This window comes from Carcharhinus amblyrhynchos, chromosome 20, assembly GCF_965287045.1.
Source record: "Carcharhinus amblyrhynchos chromosome 20, sCarAmb.v2.hapA, whole genome shotgun sequence".
NCBI classification, from domain to species: domain Eukaryota; kingdom Metazoa; phylum Chordata; class Chondrichthyes; order Carcharhiniformes; family Carcharhinidae; genus Carcharhinus; species Carcharhinus amblyrhynchos.
The window spans coordinates 21,259,409-21,282,844 of record NC_137343.1 but is presented as its reverse complement, the minus strand read 5'-3'; the positions used below and the strand labels follow the sequence as shown (position 1 = coordinate 21,282,844).

At 43.9% G+C, this 23,436-nt stretch overlaps 1 protein-coding gene across 1 annotated transcript; it reads left to right on the top strand.

The window, feature by feature from the left end:
* Window positions 1-414: 414 nt before the first annotated feature.
* selenoe (selenoprotein e) lies at window positions 415-7,768 on the top strand. The gene is made up of 4 exons (XM_080208682.1): window positions 415-531; window positions 4,754-4,830; window positions 5,494-5,572; window positions 7,625-7,768. The coding sequence occupies exons 1-4, from the start codon at window positions 415-417 to the stop codon at window positions 7,766-7,768; spliced, it is 417 nt and encodes a 138-aa protein (XP_080064808.1).
* The last annotated feature ends 15,668 nt before the right edge of the window (window positions 7,769-23,436 follow it).

Sequence of the window (23,436 nt, the reverse complement as noted above, 5' to 3'; positions counted from 1 at the left end):
GCTGGTTCCCCCATGTCCAAATCAGTGAGTGGCTTTCTGCTGGTAGTTTGGCAGCCGTACTGCTGACGTGTGGCTGCCTCATCGACTGAACATTACACCGAGCTGGGAAAGAAAATGAGGCAACACCTGGTGCAGGTCAGGCAAGGAACAAACCATTTCCCTGCAGATAAACTGCGTCGAACACAGGTCAGGCTTACACCGAGTGCCTGACTTTAACTGACTACGCTCATTAATAAACTCAACACCACAGTGAAGTCATCTCTCTAAACTGTTTACCTCGAATTGAGTAATGTGAATTTGTATTCGGTGCTTGACGGGTTTCCTCCCTCTGGACTGTGGTTTAGTCCCCAGCCTGTTATAAGTTATGGATGTGCCACATGGTCCTCAGTCTGCGTCCTGCCCCAGTTTGGAGAGATGCTGTCAGCGTTGCTGCTGTGTGCTGTGGTGTCGATGATCCATCACGCCAGTGGACAGGGAGCGGCAGAGGAGGTGAATCAGGAGGAAATGGAAATAGCTCGAGCAGAACTAATTGTAAGTTAAAAAGTAGAAGTAAAGTTTATTTATTAGTCACAAGTAGGCTTACATTAACACTGTAATGAAGTCACTGTGAAAATTCCCTAATCGCCACACCCTGACGTCTGTTCGGGTGCGCTAAGGGAGAATTTAGCACAGCCAAGGCACCTAACCAGCACATCTTTGGACTGTGGGAGGAAACTGGAGGAAACCCATGCAGACACGGGGAGAATGTGCGAACTCCAGACAGACCGACACCCAAGGCTGGAGTCAAACCTGTGTCCCTGGCACTGTGAGGCAGCAGTGCTAACCACTGTGCCACCATGCCGCTCATCTACTAGACAAAGTGGTTTTCACATAGGAAGTGGTTGATGGTCAACAAAGCTTTGGATCAGATTCCAGTGCTGGCCAGAGCAAGTTGAAAGAGACAACTAAACATTGTGATGTGTCAATAAAAGAGATGAACAGGATGTAAGGTCATGTTGCCAAAGCAGTGGAGGTTGGAAGGTTACAAGTTGCTTAGGCATGAGGAAGACTATAATCCATCTAGATACACTCTGTAGACTGTAGGCCATATTTTGAGTAAATGCCACCATTGTTTATATGTGCTGTTATCCAAAGCATCTCAAGTTTTTGGCGCTAATAGTCATCTGGAGCGCCTCTCCAGGGCTGGAATCTTCCGGTCACCGGAAGGTCGGCAAATGGGGAAACTTAATCTGGCATGAGGTCAAAAATCAATTTCCCAAAATGGGATGAAATTTAGCAATTAAACTTGGAAATTTAAAGGCAGGTTAAAAGTGGGTTGAGCTTCCCAATAAACAATATCAGGAAGCCCTTTACCATTCATTAGCATGTCATGTTGCTTATTAAATGACAGCTCAGTGACTATCACTGTTTGCTGTGCAGACACATGGATTTGGGCCGGTGTCTGTGGGGGTTTGCGCATTCTCCCCGTGCCTGCGTGGGTTTCCTCCGGGTGCTCCGGTTTCCTCCCACACCCCAAAGATGTGCTGTTAGGCTGATTGGAAGTAATAAATTGTCCCTAAATTAGTTTCCCTCAATGTGTAATTCCATAATCATAGATAAGGGTCATGGGTGGAGGGGGGACTGGTAATGTTAAAATGGCGGCACGGGCTCGTTGGGCCGAAGGGCCTGTTTCCTGGGCTGTTTTTTGTTCTTTGTAAAAGGCCACCTCTCCAGAGTTAAGTTCTCCCCCCAGTTACATTCCCGCCAGTGAGAAATTTGAATGCTCACATTTATGATTGTACGTAAGCTGCATGCACAGGCGAGCTGGACTTCTTGAAGTGAGTAAATGCTGCTTTGGCGTTCATGAGGATTGCTCACACATATCAGCTTCATGGATGAAATTGGGTGCCCAAAGGACAAGCTGCATGTAGAACAAAGAAAATTATAGCACAGGAACAGGCCCTTCAGCCCTCCAAGCCTGCACCGACCATGCTATCCAATTTAACTAAAACATCCAATCCATCCGGGGATCATATCCCTCCATTCCCATCCTATTCATGTATTTGTCAAGATGTAGTCTGGACATGAGAGGGAAGGATGGTGTGGAGACTGGGCACATGGATGACACGGTGACACAGTGGTTAGCACTGCTGCCTCACAGTGCCAGGATCTTGGGTTCAACTCGTGGCTTCAGTCAGTGTCTGTGTGGAGTTTGCACATACTCCCCATGGGTTTCCTCCAGGTGCCCCCGGTTTTCTCCCACAGTCCAAAGATGGGTGGGTTAGGTGGATTGGCCATGCTAAATTGCCCCTTAGGTCAGGGGAACCAGCCAGGGTAAATGCATAGGGTTGTGGGGATAGAACCTGATGGGATTGTGGTCAGTGCAGACTTGACAGGTTAAATGGCCTCCTTCCACACTATAGGAATGGAGAAAGGATGGAGTGGATGTTGGGCACAGGAGGCAGGACCAGCAGTGAAGGAAAGACCATGGGAAAGAGGTTAAGGCTATTCAGGTTAGGGAGGGAGGCAGTGAGGGAATGCAAGGGTGCAGGGTCACAAAATGGAAGGTTTCCAAGTCAAGGATAATGGGAGTGAGATGGTTCTGGAGAGCAGGGTCCATGCTGCCTTTGGTGGGGTGTGGACGTACTGAAGGTTCTGTAGATACTGGGCAGCAGAGGGAATGATCATAGTGAGGTGGGGGCGGGGGGGGGGGGGGGGGGCGGGATGTGTACTGCAATACGGTGACAGGTCCAGGGTAATAATCATGTCACTGAAGATTTCAAGAGAGTAGGTGTCATGGTTGAATCAAATAATGGGAAGGGTTCACGGTCAGGATGGTCGTGAGGAGTTACAGGTCTAGGCTTAGAGAGGAAAGTGGAGGCTGGTGGTCATAGATAAGAGTAATGGGGGAGGTTCAAGGGTGATGGGAGAGAGGAATGGTTATATTGGGTGGGAAAGGGAAATGGGGGTGCGATAGTAGCGGGGGCTGACAAGGGGAGGGTAAATGGTGGAAGAGACTATCTTGAAATCTACACGCACCATTTTTAAAACTCTTCTTCACAGCACAATTGCTCTGTACCTGTGAATCCATGAAACAGGAGGAGAGTACTTTCAGTTGGGGAGAGTTCAAGGTGAGCACAATTGTCTGACTAAAGGGAAACTCTAATAATCATGAAAGAACCACCTGAGAATTACGATCAGTCATGTTCTCCTCTCTGGGGTGAAGACCAAACGGCAGCTCCTTTAATCATGGGGTTTCATCACATTGACATCTCAGCAATGCCAGGAGCTATAATCATTTCACCTTGTGACACAATCCTCCAGTCCCTGGAATAGGTCTGAAGATCCTTGGCTGCAGTTTCTTGGTGTAAGGCCAAGAAGATGAGCAAGACAGACAGTAAAGGGGGCCTCAATGAGGTCACAATCAACTTCAGCCAGAGATCTTCAAAATACACTCTACCAATCAAGGAATCAATAACAACTTGGTAGTGGCCGCCTTACTTGTCAGCTGCATCTGCTTGTGAGCTCACAGCTATGTTTGAGTAAGAACCATTTGGCTGTCCACACTTCTCGTTATCACCATCTAGGAAACATTCTTGTTTGCTACGCCTGAGGCCACAGTGAAGTGACTCACATTTTGGCTCTCGTACTCCATCTGTAATGTTCTTGACCGCTCACCTTTCCTGTCTAACTCCCCTTGAGGTCTCTTTGCATTCTCCTAAATTCAGAACACCAGAAGGACCTGCAATGATGACTGCGAATGCTGTATAAACACCACTGTAGAAAGCTCAAACACAGGTGAGAAGTGTTGCCAGATGTGTGCCAAGTTCCTACATTCACAAATGATGCCGAGACAGAAACATATTCATGTCCATATACTCAGTGATGACATTACTGATGATAAGGAAGCCTGCAGCCTTGTCCTGTAGATAGCAGAGGTTTAGGAGCGTGCATGCCTATGCCAGCTGCTGAGCCCTCCCCAGTAAGCAATTAACAAGCAAAATGCCCTGCAACTGATAGAAGATTGAGAGCATGAAGTGGCTGGTACACATTCAGTGCCCATGTCCCATTAGCTGCTGAGTCCAGCAACCCAACCTGATGTCTGATATCCCAGTGCACTCGCATATTTACACAGCATGATGTCCTTATGAGTCGACTGCAGTAAGTAGATGGTGCACTTACACCTCATGGAGCACAGCAGATCATTCATTGTTTTCCTGCACTATTAACCCAGAAACTCAGCTAATGTTCTGGGGACCCAGGTTTGTATCTTGCAACGGAAAATGGTGGGATTGGAATTCAATAAAAAATATCTGGAATTAAGAATTTATGAAACCATTGTTGATTGTCGGAAAAAACCATCTGGTTAACTAATGTCCTTTAGGAAAGGAAATCTGCCATACTTATCAGGTCTGGCATACATGCAACTTCAGAGCTGCTGCAATGTGGTTAACTCTCAAAAGCCCTAATGCATCTAAGGATGGGCACTAAATACTGGCCAGCAGCGATGCACATGTCCCACGAATGAATAAATAAAAAAGAACAGCATCCAACTTCTCTTTAATTGTACAACAGGCATTGGTTCTAACACTGTCATCTGATAACGGTTGTAATAAAACTAAGGTGGGGAAAGTGGAACAAAGGAGTAGAATTGGATAGTCAATTGCAATGTTAAAGGTGCTGTCCAGAGGCATCAGATAGAATAACCAACCAGATTAAGATACCATCTTTAGCTCTGCACTCTGTTAATCCCACATTTTGATCTTGTTTACAGGCTCCTAGTTTGGTTGGATGATCAATTAAGAAGATGCCAGAGCTGTACCAATTCCTCCTGAACCGACTGGCATTGTAGTATCCTTTTGTCTGATTGTAACTGTTCTTCCTTTTACCTGTGGGATTCAGTGTGGCTGTGAGTGCAGCATCTGGATAGTCAGAAGCTTTTTCCCAGGGTGGAAGAGTCAATTACTAGGGGGCACACAGGTTTAAGGTGCGAGGGGCAAGGTTTAAATGAGATGTACGTGGCAAGACTTTAAAGAAAGTGTGATGGGTGCCTGGAACTCGCTACTGGGGGAGGTAGTGGAAGTAGATACGATAGTGAATTTTAAAGGGCATCTTGCCAAATGCATGAATAGGATGGGAATTGAGGGATATGGTCACAGGAAGGTTGGGGCTTTTAGTTCAATCAGGCAGTATGTTCAATTTAGGCTTGGAAGGCCGAAGGGTCTGTTCCTGTGCTGTAATTTTCTTTGTTCTTTGTTCTAATCTAAGTTCAAAGCTTCTAAACTCAGGAATAATTGTTACCAGGTTCCAGATATATTGTAATTCACTCTGTGTGCCCTTCAACATTCGTGGTATTCAGCTTTTCTCAAGCAGCAATGGACACTGTCTATGTAATTGGTAGGTTCATTAGCTCGCTGGTTAATGCAGGATTTCAGTGTGCAGTGGCACCACAGAATGGGCAACTTATCCTGTGCTCACCGCCGGTGAATGAGTTTCCTTAAATCCATCCTTCAGTCATAATCTGCAGTATAATTTACAGGATGACAAGGAACCTGAGATCCTCTTCTATAACCTGAAGAATGAAGTTGTGAAGGTTGGTTTCTACTTACATTTCGATTTTTATGCAACATCTGGGGGAAAAAATGCATATTAGACTTAGCTAGTGAAAGTTGGGGACCTTTCTATTTCATGCTGAGCTGCTTAGTCCGATAGCAGCAGGCAGAATAAGAAAATATAGATCCAAAAGTGAAAACATTCTTGTACATCCTGCATTTGATACAGACAAATAAAGAGATAAAGAGTGATGCAGAAATTGAACTGTGATAAGAAAGACAAAAAGGAAAAAGAGGAGAGAAAAGAGAATGTGCAAAGGAGAAACTGATGTGGAAAGAGAAGACAAGAGAGAAATACACAAAGGATGTAGGTCAATAAATGCTTACACTCATTATCCATAAGAAATGAAAGGGAGAGAGAATAGTTTGTAACTGATATGCTGACCTCTGTATAAGGACAGGTCTTGCAGTGAGTAATTACAGTCAGTGCTTGACGGAGAACAATTTAATAAAGGATAACAAATTCTTGGTTGATTTCAAAAGTAGGCTAGGGATCTGATCTGTGGTTTTCCAGTGACACAGTAGAAACCCACTTTTCATGGTGGTGTCAGTAGGGTGATTAATACAGGAGCATCTATGCCCGACCCTGATGGTGCAGCATGTCTCTCCTCCTTTGTAAAGATAAAGGATTGTTGAGCAGTGCTTCATTCTGATGATGGCCTTTAACTCCCCAAACCACAAAGCTAACAGCTACAAATAATAGTATCTTACAGCACAGAAGGAGGCCAATTGGCCCATTGTGTCTGTGTCGGCTCTTTAGAAAGAGCTCCACAATTAATCTCACTCTCCAACTCGTTCCCCCTAGTCCTGCCATTTTTTTTATCCATCACATATTTATCCAATCCCTCTTTGAAAGTTACTCCCAAAGCTGCTTCTATCATCTTTTCATTTCAGGCAGTGCTCTCCGGATCAGAACAAACTGCTGTGCAATTTGTTTTTACCTCATGTTGCCTCTGGTCCTTTTGCCAATTACCTGTGCCCTCTGGTTACTGACTGTCTGAAAATAGAAACAGTTTCTCCTTAGCTACTCTATCAAATCCCCTCTTGAATGTGAACATAGAAACATAGAAATTTGAAGCATGAGTAGGCCATTCAGCCCTTCAAGCCTACTCCACCATTCATTTTGATGATGGCTGATCATCAAAGTCAATATCTTGATCCCTTTAACCCCAAGAGCTATATCTAATTTCTTCTTGAAATCAATCAACGTTTTGGCCTCAACTACTTTCCGTGATAGTGAATTCCACACATTCACCATTCTCTGGATGAAGAAATTTCTCAACACCTCAGTCCCAAAAGATTTACCCCTTATCATAGTATCCCTACAGTGCAGAAGGAGCCATTTGGCCCAACAACTCTGCATTGAAGACAATCCCATTCAGGTCCTACCCCCACAACCCCACGTGTTTATCCCACTAATCCCTCTAATCTACGTATCCCAGGACACTAAGGGGCAAATTACCATGGCCAATGCACCAAACCTACACATCTTTAGACTATGGGAGAAAACTGGAGCACCCAGAGGAAACCCATGCAGGCATAGGGTGAATGTGCAATCTCCACACAGATAGTGCCCCCAGCCTGGAATTGAACCCAGGCCCCTGGAGCTGTGAGGCACCAGTGCTAACCATTGTGCCAAAACTATGACCACTAGTTCAGGACTCCCCCACCATCAGGAACATTTTTTCTGAATCCACCCTGTCTAACTCTGATGGAATTTTATAGGTTCCCATGAGATCCCCTCTCTCTCTCCTAAACTCCAGTGAGTATAATCCTAGCACTTCTTTTAAATCTTACCTTAGCTTATCCTGCCCTCAGCAAAACTCTCCCAACTTCTCTGGGTGCCGACAATAATGAACAATTTAATTTTCCCCACACACTATGCAATTTTACCAAAATCTGTTCTGAGTAGTTGAAGGTAATCATTCCAATTTGGCTACTTGTTGTGTTGCACTGATGGTTCGTCGAGGCATAGCAATGGTTATCCACTGAGGATTGTGTTCTCAGCCATTTCCGCTTCTCCCTCCCCTCAGAATTACCTGGTAAGGGATATGACGGCGGACGAACTCTCTGCTCTTCTCGAGTCTTCGGGCTTCTACAAAAGGTCAGCCAAGGGGGAGGAAGTCCCAAAGGAATTCCAGCATTTTCCATTGAAGGCTCCACGGGACGAGCTGTAGATCAGTAGCTGCCGATGTGGTGACTGAACGGTCAGTGTGAAGGCCACTTCCAAAAAAAGCATGGATGATGTTCGAGCTTGAAAGGCCGCCAATAGCTGGGGCTCGAGCGGAATGTCTGCTTCTTGGTGTGAGAAATGCTAAATGTTCAATAATAAAAATCCATGAACTCATCCTCATCCCTTGCAATGTGTTTTGTTCTTGATCCCCAGTCTAACCTACTTCTTCAAGTCAAAGTTTATGGGTGGCACAGTGGCACAGTAGTTAGCACTGCTGCCCCACAGCATCAAGGACCCAGGTTTGATTCCCGGCTTGGGTTGCTGTCTGTCCGGAGTTTGCACGTTCTCCCCATGTCTGCGTAGGTTTCCTCCAGGTGCTCCAGTTTCCTCCCACAGTCCCAAAGAAATGCTGGTTATTGGCCACGCCAAATTCTTCCTCAGCATACCCAAATAGGTGTTGGAGTGTGGCGACAAGGGGATTTTCACAGTAACTTAATTGCAGTGATAATGTGGGCCTACTTGTGACACTAATAAATAAACTTTAAACAGAGCTGGTTCATGACACATGGTATTCATAATACTAGAAGGAGCCTAGTACAACAACAAACTTGCATTTGTATAGCCTCTCTAACATAGTAACAGCTCCAAGGTGCCACCACAGTGTTGCACCTCCAGCATTCTGGTACAATAAGAAGTCTCACAACACCTGTTTAAAAGTGCACATGTTTATTTGGAACCACAAGCTTTCAGAGTGCTGCTTCTTCATCAGATGCTAAATTGAATCACTCACCTGATGAAGGAGCAGTGCTCTGAAAGCTTGTGATTCCAAATAAACCTGTTGGACTTTAACCTGGTGTTATGAGACTTCTTACTGTGTTTACCCCAGTCCAACGCTAGTATCTCCACATCATAGCATTCTGATAGGGAAAGTAACAAAGATTACTTTTATATCTTGCTAGTTTAGTCTGCCTCGATCCGTAGGAGAGATCCCTTAATTGCTAACCTGAGGTAATCCTTTCCTCTTCACTGAGCATTCCTGGGTGCAGAGGGAAGCACCGACCAGCCTTGGAAAGAGTGGGAACTCCCTGCTCCTCAACAGTGCAGCACCTCATCTCTTTGAACCAGCCTGTGCACCTTCCCTGAATTTATCAGACTCCTGCCATACAGACTATCAGCTTCAGTGTCACCTCATCAAACAGTCACATCATTTTCAATGAAGACAGCCACTCTCAGGGGCTTGAGCTACACCACTAGTGATGTTAGTATTCCATCATTACAGATCATGGACACTGAAATGGGCGGGGGGGGGGGGGGGCGGTCACAAGCAGTGCAACCTGGCAATAGATGGTGGCTTTGCCCCTCCTACAGCGGTTTATGTTGCTCTTTGTTTGGACGCTCCAATATGATTTCACTGTACTGGGTAAGATAAAACTGAAATCCCTTTGATGTAGCTTTTATGCTTGATGTTCTGCATGCCTTTGGAAACTTGGAAATGCACTTATTTGTCAATCTTTTAAAATTAAAAACTTGCTGAACTTACCAAGCTGAGGCAAATGCTATTAAGGGAAATGACAGGGATAATTCAAAGTTGTTGGTGAAACTAGTGTTTTAGTTATAGAGATAGGTCTAGAACTGAGATAAGATGAAGCACTGTGTTTCAGAAAATGAGTATTGTGTTTTCAAAGAAGTTTCATTGGATGGTAAGACTTGTCAATATTGTAAACTAACCCCGTATCCTAAAAAGGATATAAAAATTGACAACTGCAAAGACCTGTATTACAGTTATAGCATCCCTACAGTGCAAAAAGTAAATGAAAATATTCCCACAGAAGACAGAGATCTTAAATCATTGAATCTCTACAGTGCAGAAGGAAGCCATCTGGCCCATTGAGTCTGCATCGACCACAATCCCACCCAGGCCATATTCCTGTAACCCCACATACTTACCCCACTAATCTCCCCTTACACTACAGTCAATTTAGCATAGCCAATCCACCTAAACTGTACATCTTTGGAGTGTGGGAGGAAATCGGAGCACCCAGAGGAAACCCACACAGACATGGGCAGAATGTGCAAACTCCATACAGACAGTAACCCAAGGCCATAATTGAACCTGGGTCCCTGGTGCTTTGAGGCACCAGTGCTAACCACTGCATCACTATGCCGCCCAAGGGAGAGAGAGTGTGAGAGGGAAAGAGAGGCTGACTGATCATCAGAAGAGTATAAAACTACAAGAGTCTGCAACATCTGGTGTGTTTACTGTAATGTCCAATAGCTCAATTAATCTGTGTTTGATTATGTTAGTTTGTCCTCTGATCCATGTAATTGTACTTGACCGTTTACACCTGTTGCTGGAGCTAGATTGTGAAGTACTGACATCACACAGAGAATGTTCCAGAAAGTCTGAGGGTGGATTTTATGGCCTTGTTTGATCTGAGATCGTAAAATCCCATCCGAGGTCAACAGACCTTCCCATTGCCCACTCCTCGCCTGCTCTGATTCCTGTGGTGGGCAGGTGTTGAATTCCAGCATGAAACTCCCATCAGAGACCATGGCCTGAATTGTCATCCCTGATGTGAGTTGCAAGACTTGGGAAATTTCCTGACTTGGCTTCTCTGCCTCAGGAGAAAGTGCCAACAAAGGTCACATTTTTATTGGGTAGGTGGGGCGGGGGGGGTGCAGGGGCAGTGGGTGGGGGGGGGGGGTGCAGGTGCTGACTGGAGTTGGGCTAACCAACCTGGGAAAAAAAGATTGGGGGCACTCACAGGGGCTGTTGAGCATTGATGCAGGCTGCTTAAAAAGGCCTGTCCTGGTATTGTGGGTTTTCATCCTAGTTAAAATAAAAACATAAAGGTCCTCTGAACCACCAGCTCTTGCCCCTTACCTCCCATGCAACCCCAAGCTCCATCGATGTCACCTCATCTCTTTACCCAACACTATGGCTTCTCAATCCCCCTATGCCAGGTTCTTCCCCTCCACCACCCTGATGTCCAGCCCTGCCCATTTTGCCAAGCTGTGGCACTTCCACAGCCATTGATCCATTAGACATACTACAGAACCAGTGAAACTATGGTGACAATTGGATGTGTAAAAAAGCTTTCCTTAAAAAAGTCAATCATCCATAACCTTTCACTAAGTTTAAAAAAGTCATTTCACTACAGTGCAATAAAAGTGTCATTCCTCCAAACTCTTTAATGTTTCAATAGCTGAAATTGCAAGCACTTGAAACTGCTCAACCTTGTGTAAATAAACACTGTGTACTTGAGTAACAGACAACAAAGAGCCAGAGCTGTCAAAACAGCAATGTTTTCCCTGGGGTTCACATGTTTCAGCGAAATCATGGATTACTGGGATCTCAGCCAAGCCTCATTATGTATTATGAATTATGGGTCAATGCGCATAGAAGTGCCAAAGCTTGCTATAGGGGGCATGAGGGGCCATGGCCAGGGATGCAAGGGAAAACCTTGGCATAGCAGACATGAGGGATAAAAGGGTTCTTTGGGGGCATACCTTGGCATGGGTGGCATGAAGAGGACCTTTTGCCCATATGTTTGAAAAGTTACCCTCATGCAGACTATGGTTCACAATGCCTCTGAAGCACTGTGAACCATGACTCTTTGAAAATCTAATCCAAATCCATGAACATTGAGAAGGATTAGGACATGCCTATAACCGCAATGGAACCGACCAGTCAGGTGAGCATGATGTGGGCTTTTGATACAAATTGGCCCACAGGCTTTTAAGTCACTCCTGAAAATCTAAACCACCAGCAATAGTGTCAGAGATCACTGAATTGGGACGCAGGCGCCATTATTAACGGATTCCGTGCCATTCTGACTCGGTGAAAATTCATGTGTATATGTGAAATGTCATAAATTCTGATATCATAGAATCATAGAATCCCGAGAGTGCAGAAGAGGCCATTCGACCCATTGAGTCGGCACCAACCCTCCGAAAGAGCACCCTGTCTGGGCCCAATCCTCCATCCTAACCTGGTAACCCCACACATTTACCTTGGCCAATCCTGCCTAATCTGCACACCTTTGGTAATAGCAAAATACTGCAGATGTTGGAATCTGAAAAAAAACCAGAAAACGTTGTAAAAATCTCAGCAGGTCTGTGGCGAGAGAATAATGCCAACGTTTCAAATCTGGATGACCCTTCAGTTCTGACGAAGGATCACCCAGACTCGAAACATTGGCTCTGCTATCAGACCTGCTGAGATTTTTGCAGCATTTTCTGTTTTTTTTTGCTGCACACCTTTGGAGTGAGAGGGGAAACCGGAGGACCCAGAGGAAACACACGCAGACATGGGAAGAATGTGCAAAGGCCAAGGCCAGAGTCGAACCCGGGTCCCTGGTGCTTTGAGGCAGCAGTGCTAACCATTGTGCCACCATGCTACCCCAAATGTTTTCATGTTCTGTAAATAAACCTGTTAGGATTTAGAACTAGAGTCATCACTGCCTGAATCTAAGATGTACAGTCAACTGGCAAATCCATAGAGCTAATGACCGTAGCTGATAGCATATTTGAGCCTGGTATTGGTAATGTGTTTACTGGCTGGAATTGAAGTGACATATTTGACTGTTCAAAAAGAGTAGATATTGGTGAAAAGCTGAATTACTGGAAGTGAAGTAACAAAGCTCTTGTTGTTTTATGATTATTTTCTTTTCTTTTTCAACCTATCAGTTGTGTAATCATTTTCTGCGTGCACTTTTATTTTCCTGCTACCATTTCAAAAATGTGCCCAAATAAATTAACCCCATTATCTATAAAAAACAATTTGAGTGAGTCAATTTGCTCCCTTGCGACTCACAGGTTAAAGCAACCATAAGTAGGTTGCTATAAAGATAGGACCTCCTACAGGTAAAGTAACGATTGGCCACCCACATAACTATTATATGAACACAATTACATCTTTACCTAATCATAGAATCCCTACAGTGCAGAAGGGGGCCACTCAGCCCATTGTGTTTTCTCCGACTCTCTGAAAAGCTATCCATGCAGACCTATCCATGCATTTATCATAGCTAATCCACCTAATTTACACATTATTTGACTGCGCGGGGAAACTGGTGCCCTTGGAGGAAACCCACGCAGACATGGGGAAAATATGCATCGCTTTACCATTGGTGACCACGCTTTCAGCTGCTAAGGCCCAAAATCCTGGATCTCACTCCCTCTCTTTCACTTCTCCCTCCTCCTCTAAGAAACTCTCTTAGTCCTAATGTCTCCCCATGTGGCCTAGTGTAACATTTTATTTGATAATGCTTATTGGAATGTTTTAAAAGCAGAGTTTGATCGTTATATAAGGATCTTTACTTTGCACTCAGCCTGCTGCAGTTGACCTAAGGATGTTGTGATCTCACAAAGGGCTGGGTGCATGAAGGGCAATACATTAGACATTCGCTCCTCCATTTTCTGAATCACATCCACCCCTGCTGAATACAGCCATGGCTACCAAGATGGCCACATGAAGTCACATGACAGACTGATGAAAAGTCTGTGCAAGCAAGAGACAGCTGTGCAGCCTTAACAGGCTATTTATGAAGAGTGCTGAGTCCAGCTTATAAAAAAAGCCCAAGGAAGTTGGGAAGATGTTCCTTGGATTCTGGTAAGGTCCCGGTGGATTGGAAATAAGCTAATGTGACACCCCTATCCGAAAATGAACTCAGACGAAAATTAGGGCACTACAGGCCAGTTAGTTCGACCTCTGAGTTGAGGAAGTTGCTGGAATCAATCATTAAGGAGGAGATGAATGAGCATTTGAAAAGACAAAGCTCAATCCACCATCGTCAGTATGGTTTTATGAAGGGTAAATCATGCTTTACAAATTTGCTTGAGATCTTTGAGGACACAGCCATAAAGGTAGATAATGGGGAACTTGCGGATGTGATATATCTGGACTTCCAGAAGGTGTTTGACAAGGTGCCACATGAAGAAGGTGAGATCACAGAGATTGAGGGTAGAGTACTGGATTGGATTGAGGATTAGCTGACTGAAAGAAGGCAGAGGGTCGGGATAAATGAATCCTTCTCTGGCTGACGAAATGTAACTGATGGGATGCTACAGGGGTCAGTCCTCGGACCTCGACTGTTTACAATCTGCATAAATGATCTGCAAGCAGGGACAGAGTGTAAAATAGCAAAATTTGAGGACGATACGAAAATAGGTGGGAAAGCAGGCATGAAGAGGATGTATGCATTTTACAGATGGATATAGATAGGCTAGGAGAATGGGCCAAAATCTGGCTGATGGAGCTTAATGTGGGTAAGAGTGAGGTTATCCATTTTAGCAGAAAAAATAGAAAGGCGAATTATTATCTAAATGGAAAACAGATTCAAAATGCATCCAGGCAGAGGGATCTGGATATCTATGTTCATGAGTCACGGAAAGTTGGTATGCAGGTGCAGTATGTAATAAAAAAAGCAAGTGTGATGTTAGAACGTAGATCACAGAACATTACAGCGCAGGACAGGCCCTTCAACCCTTGATGTTGCGCTGACCTGTGAAACCAATCTAAAGCCCATCTAACCTCCACTACTCCAATATCATCCATTTGTTAATCCAATGACCATTTAAATGCCCTTAATGTTGGCGAATCCACTACTGTTGCAGGCAGGGCATTCCACGCCCTTACTACTCTCTGAGTAAAGAACCTACCTCTGACATCTGTCCTATATCTATCACCCCTCGATTTAAAGCTATGACCCCTCATGCTAGCCATCTCCATCCGAGGAAAATGGTTCACACTGTCTGCCCTATCTAGCCGTCTGATCATCTTATATGCCTCTAATAAGTCACCTCTTAACCTTCTTCTCTCTAACAAAAACAGCCTTAAGACCCTCAGCCTTTCCTCATAAGGCTTTCCCATCATACCAGGCAACATCCTGGTAAATCTCCTCTGCACCCTTTCCAATGCTTCCACATCCTTCCTATAAAGCAGCGACTAGAATTGTACGCAATACTCCAAGTGTGGCCGCACCAGAGTTTTGTACAGCTGCAACATGACCTCATGGCTCCTAAACACAATCCCTCCACCAATAAAAGCTAACACGCCGTATGCCTTCTTAACAACTCTATCAACCTGGATGCCAACTTTCAGGGATCTATGCACATGGACACCAAGTTCTCTCTGCTCAACCACACTACCAAGTAACTTACCATCAGCCCAGTACTCTGTATTCCTGTTACTCCTTCCAAAGTGAATCACTTCACACTTTTCTGCATTAAACTCCATTTGCCACCTCTCAGGCCCGCTCTGCAGCTTATCTATGTCCTTCTGGATCCTGCAACTGTCACAACTCCACCGACTTTAGTGTCATCCACAAATTTGCTAACACATCCTTCTACGCCCTCATCCAGGTCATTTATAAAAACAGATGCTTGTGGCACACCACTAGTAACTGAACTCCCGATGAACATTTCCCATCAATCACCTCCCTCTGTCTTCTTGCAGATAGCCAATTTCTGATCTAAATCACCCTCAATCCCATGCCTCCGTATCTTCTGCAACAGCTTACCATGGAGAACCTTACCAAATGCTTTACTGAAATCCATGTACACCACATCAACTGCTTTACCATCATCCAGCTCTTTGGTTACCTTGTCAAAGAACTCAATAAGGTTTGTGAGGCATGACCTACCCTTCACAAAACTGTGCTGACTATCCCTAATCAAATTATTCTTTTCTAGATGATCATAAATCCTATCTCTTATAATCCTTTCCAAAACTTTGCCCACAACAGAAGTAAGGCCCACTGGTCTATAATTACCAGGGTTGTCTCTACTCCCTTTTTGAACAAGGGGACAACATTTGCTATGTTGGCATTTATGGCAAAGGGACTGGATTATAAAAGTGGAGAAGTGTTGTTGCAATTGAATAGGGTATTGGTGAGACCACATCTGGAGTATTGTGTCCAGTTTTAGACTCCTTATTTGAGGAAGGGTGTGATGGCACTGGGGACACTTCAGAGGACGTTCACCAGATTGCTTCTGGGGATGAAAGGGTTGATATGTGAGGAGAGATTAAACAGTTTAGGCTTGTACTCGCTGGAGTTTAGAAGGATGAAAAGGGACTTGATCAAGGTATATAAAATTTTAAAAGAAATTGATAAAATAAATATAATGTTTGCTGTTATGGGGCAATCTCAAACAAAATGTCACAGGTATAGGTTGAGAGGCAGTGGAATTAAAACTGAGATGAGGAGGAACTACTTCTCACTGGGGGTGGTGAATTTGTGGAACTTATTGCCCTACAGCACGGTGGAGTCTGAATCATTGAATGGTTTTAAGAAGGGGATAGGTATATTTCTAATGAAAATGGGGATATGGCCAACAGGGAGGTGGATTTGAGACCAGGGAGAGATCAACCATGATCTGATTGAATGACAGAGTAGGCTCGAAGGGCTGAATTTGCCTGCTTCAGCTTCTAATTCCTATGTGGCTATGTACGGGGTCCTTCTATGGAGTACTTCCTATGTGCAATTCATTGTGTGCTTTGTGGACAATGACCAGGACCGACAACAAATCCAATTTGAAATTTGACTATGGACTGGATAAGAACCAGAATGGCAACGCACTGTTTATCCAACTATGAACATGGCTATTTGCCTTCATGTGGGTTAATTAGTAAATTTTTTATTCATTGGATTCGGACTTCTGTGTATCCACATTGTGTCTCCAACGCCCAACTATATTGCTGCCCGACCCATTGGGCCATTGCAATGTATAGAAGGAACTCTGTACCATAACATTCTTAGTGAAAGGTAAATTCCCCCATTCGCTCTCCCTCAGATTGAGTACAAAAATTCATCACAAAGAAGCTGAAGATTGTTAAAGGTGGAGTAAATACAATTTGATGAGAACATAATCAGTGGGAATTCAATGAAACTGGAATTCCCCTGCTCCATGTGAAAATATCAGATCGCTAATGGTTGTGGAGAATTGTCTTCTCAAAGCTTATTGCAAGTTGAGCAGCAGATGGCAGGCTAACACTACCCGAAACCATGCTGCCTCTAATCCTCCGGTGTGGGAAAGTCACATCTTGGCAGGTTTGTGCCTGTGTCTGATTGTTTTTTTTTGTTGTTTTTCAGAATCTCCTTCAAATACTTTCTGCACAGAGCCCTGTTCTCAGCTCCATGGAGCTGTACTCTTTGTCACAGAAATCCTGCATATCTGTCTGCACTGGCATTTGAAACTTTTTGGAGCTTGGTTAAACCCAACAATGTGAACTGGTCCAGTATTTGCAGGAGGGAAAAAACTGCAAATAGTTTTAATATTACGAGATGGTAGATATTTTCAGGCCAGGTGCAAGCAAGGTCTATTAACACTTTCCTAATCTCCCTGCAGGCACCTCCTGATAATAACCATTGAATCATAAGAACCTTACAATGCGGAAGGAGGCCATTTGGGCCATCAAGCCTGCACAAACAACAATCCCATCTGGGCCCTATCCCCATAACCCCACATATTTACCACCCTAATCCCTCTAACCCATGCATTCCAGGACACTAAGGAGCAATTTAACACAGCCAATGCACCTAATCCGCACATCATTGAACTGTGGGAGGAAACGGGAGCACCTGGAAGAAACACATGTCGACACGGGGAGACCATGCAAACTCCACACAGTCACCCAAGCCGGGAATCAAATCCTTGGAGCTGTGAGGCAGCAGTGCTAACCACTGTGCCGCCCAAATAATAGCGCTCAACGCGGGGCACGAACCCATGACCCTGAGATTAACAGTCTTGTATTCTACTGACAGAGCTAGCCGGGTACATACATGCCACTTATTGAAACTCTTACGAACATTTTTAATACTTTATGTTATTGAATATTTCGCATTCCGATTTTCCGAAATATCTTCAGTTTAGTTTGTCTCTCATACTGAAATTTTTCCATCGTAGTCCATTGCCATACCTGCAGGGTTTCCCAAGGTAGTTCCTGGCTTTAATTGGCATATTTTTATTCATCTATGGGACATGGACATTGCAGGCTGGTGGGGCCAGCATTTATTGCCCATCCCAACTCAGCCTTAAACTGAACAGCTTGCAAGTCCATTTCAGAGGGCTGTTGAGAGTCAACCACATTGCTATTGCTGTGGCTCTGGACTCACATATAGGCCAGAGCGGGTAAGGAGGGCAGATTTCCATTCCTGAAGGACATGATTGAACCAGATGGGTTTTTCCAACAATTGACAATGGTTTCATGGTCAGCAGTAAATTCTTAATTCCAGATTTTTTAATTGGATTCAAATTCCACCAACTGCAGTGGTGGGATTCGAACCTGGGTCCCAGAACATTACGTGAGTTTCTGGATTAATAGTCTCATGATGATATCATTAGGCCATCACTTCCCCCACCCATGCACCACTTCAATCCCATTCTTCTGGTCTTCTTCAGGGCCACACACCAACAATAATGCATGATTAATAGTGTGTATTATTACTTGTGTCTGTCTTTTGGTGAATATGGAGATAAAATGGAAATGAGAATAGGTCAGATTCTATAACAGGTAGGCAATCTGCTCCACCACTGCCCAGTGGTGAACTCTACTGTCCCCATAAATCAATGGTATAATCTCCAGGTTGATCCCTGCTGTACTAGTATTCAACTACCCAGAAAAATTTGGTTGAGTTTTTTTTTACACAGTAGGTTGTTAGAGCCTTTGTAGCACATTCAGATCACCCCCACTCCTCGTAGCCAGAGTCCAGTTGAAGCTCAGGAGCGATGCACAAATACAGTCAGTTCAAGTAAAGCTCAACAATGACAATCTCAAGGACAAAGCCAGGTTAGACTTGTATCAATGCACATTGCAAAACCGATTCCAAGCTCTTCAATGTTTACAGGATATTGAAGCATTGATAGAGGATCAATGGCACCAGTTGAAGAATGATTGGAAGAAAACATGTTAGGATGCATTAGGACAAAAGAAAAGACAACATAAGCTCTGGATTTAAAGCTAGTAAAGAATGGATACAATTAGGATCTTGCACAAGAAGCATAAGAAAAACAGGTCGGCATAACATGAGAAAACTCTAAGAAACAAATTCAGAAACACCCAGATTAGAAATCTGGATGGAAAACTTTTCACTCTTCCAGAGGATAAGCTCAGGAGTTGCATAGAATGCTTCAACCAAGTCCTGACCAGACCTCCACCAACCCAATTAACTGACGTGCAACCTTCAGGGATACCTACGGGTATCAGCTGTGAACCACCATCAAAAACATGAATTAGGGAAGCCATCTTCATCACCAAAATATGGGGCATCAGACAATATATCAGCAAAAGATCTCAAGGCGGATAGCAACTCTTCAGTGGATATGCTTTATGGACTCCTGAGAAAAATATGGGAAGAGGAAAATATACCATCAGATTGGGAGAAATGTTAAGAGGTAAAGCTTCCGAAAAAGGGCTTCAGTCTTAATCGTGAGATAATGTTGCTCCCTGTGCCAGGGAAAGCTCTGAACCATATCATACTGGATAAAATGAAGGGCAGTAGAAGATATTCTGAGGGACAATCAGGTAGGATTTCACCAAGGAAGATCTTGTATCCATCAGATAGTAACCCTATGAATTATAATAGAACAGTGATTGGGATGGAACTCATCAATCTACATTAATTTTGGAGACTACAAGAAGGCATTTGACAGCATTGACCACAACACACTTCCAATAATACCTATGATGGAATGAGCTGTCAAATCTTGCATAGAGAAGCCTTCTCTAATAAATTCAACTTACAAACTGGCATGAGCCAAGGCTGTTTGATGTCACCATTCCAATTTTTGCTCACGACTGAATGGATTTTGAGACAAAAACATCAGACAGAAGAAATGGCATGCAATGGACCCTCACAGAACAGCTGGAAGATTTAGACTCTGCGTTTGACTTGGCTTTGTTATCACACAATCACATACAGATGCCAGATAAAATCTGTCACCTGATGCAAATATCAGCCAAAGTTGACATTAAAAGGCCCCATTAAGTTCAAGAACAGCATGCTGGATGAAGTAAAACCTTTTAACTATCTGGGTAGTGTTCTAAGTACTGTTGGCAGGACAGACGATTTAAAGATCAGAATTGGGAAGACTAGAGCGGCATTTATCTCTCTTTCCAATATCTGGAAATCAAGAGAGATCACCAAGGCCACATATCTTCAACTTCAACGTTCTCCTTTATGGTTCCAGAACATGGAGTACCCCCAAGGCAACATTGATGAAAATCCAATCCTTTGCCCACAGATGCCTCTGAAGGAGGCCTAGGCGGCACGGTAGCACAGTGGTTAGCACTGCTGCTTCACAGCTCCAGGGACCGGCTTGGGTCACTGTCTGTGTGGAGTTTGCACAATCTTCCTGTGTCTGCGTAAGTTTCCTTTGGGTGCTCCTGTTTCCTCCCACAGTCCAAAGATGTGCTGGTTAGGTTAATTGGCCATGCTAAGTTGCCCCATAGTGTCCTGGGATGTGTAGGTTCGAGGGATTAGCAGGTAATATGTAGGAATATGGGGATAGAGACTGGGTGGGATTATGGTCAGTGCAGACTCGATGGGCTGAACGGCCTCTTTCTGCACTGTAGGGTTTCTATGATTCTATGATTTTTAGGATACACTGACCAAATACCATCAGTAATATTGAGCTATGGCAGGAGATAAAACAGGTCTCCCGAATCAAAAGGCAAAAGTGGAATTGGATAGGCCATGTTTTGAGGGAGCCATGGAACAACGTTACATGGCAAGCTCTTTCATGGAACCTACAAGGAAAGAGAGGGCAAGTTAGACTAAGAAACACAAACGTTGAGGGTTATACATGGCAACAACTAGACAGGTAAGCCCAAAACAGGATTAGATGGAAAGAATTTGTCCGTGGCCTATCCTCCATCAAGAAGTGAAAAGGCTAAGAAGGAGAATATAGTCCTAACAAAGCAAGAAAAGTGGATTAATACTTGAAAAGATAAGGGAACTTGGGCTAAAGTGGATAATTCTTTCAGAGAGTCACATAAGGGCTAAATGACTTCCTTCTGTGCTGCAAGATATGATTTCAAATCCAGATTGGATGTGGGATTCAAGGACACCAGAAGTGCTCCTGATAAATAGTAAGATTGAATGGAACTTGAGCTGAGTTAGGAGTGATATGAGAGGTGGTGTGGGCTGGTGGAGGAGGGGTGTGGGGGGCGGCGGGTGGCGTGACAGAGAACAAACTTGGTTACATTAAAATAAATGTAGATGTTACTGTGAGAGGAGAATGGTGGAGAGGAAGTGACATGGGGGGGGAGGAGAATGACTGACTCAGTAGTAAACTGATGTGTATCCTGGTGGTGGGAGGACAGTAATAGATAATCTCAAAATACCAGAATATTCGGGGAAATCAGAGCACTCAGGTAAATGTTGCATTTTAAAAAAAAACTCCCAGAAATAGACATGGAAAATCAGGCCATGTGGCATATACATGGATGGGCCACTGAGGAGGTATAAACAAAAAAATCCCAGAAACACAATCAGAATCAATGCAGCACTCAGTAGGAAACAGTCCTGAATATTTGCCATTATGAGAAACCTAGAGTGTTTGTTAATGGTTTCAGTCTTGACATTGCAACACACTATCAGTCACTCTCAGATCCTCCAGGACAATATTTAAGACTAATTTCCCTCAACAACAGCAGGTTTTGGTATGTAGCCGGAGGGAGCTTCCACCCTGTGTACTACTAATAGGTTGTTAACTGCAGAGGCTGAGGGCTTTGCAGAAACAATGAGTGTATGGCAAGGTCATTGCAGAAAACACAGGGTCTGCTTACTCTTGGTGCCAATCAATAACCTATTTATTTTACACCCATTCCTATTAACAACTTGCAAGGCTTTTGAAAACTGGCCTGATACCATTGCGGGATTTGCTCTGCGCTGGCTGTCTGCAATAAGATCTGAAGAATGTGAGATGGAGGAGCGTCATGGGATGAAGGCCTTGTGATACTTATTCAGCCTCACCTCACCACATACTGCACAAAATGTGTTAACCCAGTGTACCCTCACTGCAGCTTTCAAAAGTAGCATCAATTTCCACCCACAAACCCGGTTTGGCCATTTCAGAAATGTCCCAATGGTAAGTTCACAGCCAAATTTAAGAAGAAAATGCAATCTGAAATTAATTGTAAAAATTACAATGAACTAGTCCGGCTCCAATGAGTAACTTGACATAATGGGTGGAATCTACTGTCTGATCACGCAGGCAGGATTTTCTGCTCCCGCTGCAGTGAACGGAGATTTGGCTGAGTGACAAATTCTCCTTCCTCATTTCCGGCATTGGGAGGTGAATGGCCAGATCCTGACCCAATTTTTTCACATGCTGGAGTTACAATTGCTGTAGCAGTACAGATTACCTTTATTATATGTGCTTTGGAATCAAAGCAAAACTTTAGAAATTTGTGAGTAAAATTTTGTAGTTCTACTCAGTAGATGTACAGAAAAATGTCTGCGATGACTTTCCCTGTTTGGTTTTTCTAGTGCACTTGCAAAAAAAAACAACAGACATTCCTTGTGTTGCCCTCAGAAATATTGTATCATTTGGCTTTGACACTGGTCAATCTGCTTTCTCAGTCTGGCAAATCTGGCAGCTGAAGGGAAGTAATGGCTGGTGCATGGAAGATCTGTCTTTACAGTACTTTTTCTGAGCCAGGAATAGGAATACGTCTCTGCTATTGTTATCTGCTCTGCCTCCATGTGACTCCACATCCACAGCAATATGGTTCACTCTTAATCATCATCCTAGCAGGGCGCTCATTTGTATTGAACTGAGATTGGAAAAAGTCACTACTTGGCATTGACCTGGCAAAAGCAAATCCAATCCTACTGGTTCTGCAGAACAGTCTTCACTACCACATGGGGACTTGTGCCCCGGTGGCATGGTAGCACAGTGGTTAGCACTGCTGCTTCATAATGCCAGGGACCTGGCTTCAATTCCCAGCTTGGGTCACTGTCCATATGTGGAGTCTGCACGTTCTCCCTGTGTTTGCATGGATTTCCTCGGGTGTTCCAGTTTCCTCCTACATTCTGAAAAACGTGCTGGTTAGGTGCATTGACCCAAAGAGGTGCCAGACTGTGGCGACTAGGGGAATTTCACAGTAACTTCATTGCAGTGTTAATGTAAGCCTACTTGTGACTAATAAATAAACTTTACATAACTAGAAAAAGTGCTTCACCAACCAGCACCATTAGGCCATGGGCATGCTCACTGCATTATACCGCTCAATCATTGTACCAACTCCTTGATCACCATCCCTAGCTCACTCCTTCCTTACCTCTTGTTTGATATTAGGGACGATATATAACCTGAGCATATTGTATTACCAGGCCTATTTAATGTCCTTGATGATCCTATCTGTCTGTTACAGGGACTGGAAAATCTACCCCATCATTTTTTGTGTCTTTATGCTCTCTTTGTTGGAAGCCTGGATAAACGTATTATGATGACTTTTACTCCACACTTCAATTAAAAGTAGGCAATGCTGTGTATAATATTGCCATCTGGTTACTAAAACTTGTTTTTATTTTGCGCTGTAGTTAATGGCAATCTTCCAATTTCTCAGATTCAACAGTTTTTACCCGCTTTGATAGCGACCCTCTGTGAATGGTATATGGATTGTTAAAATTTTGATGTGCCTTTATGAGCTGTCATTATTCA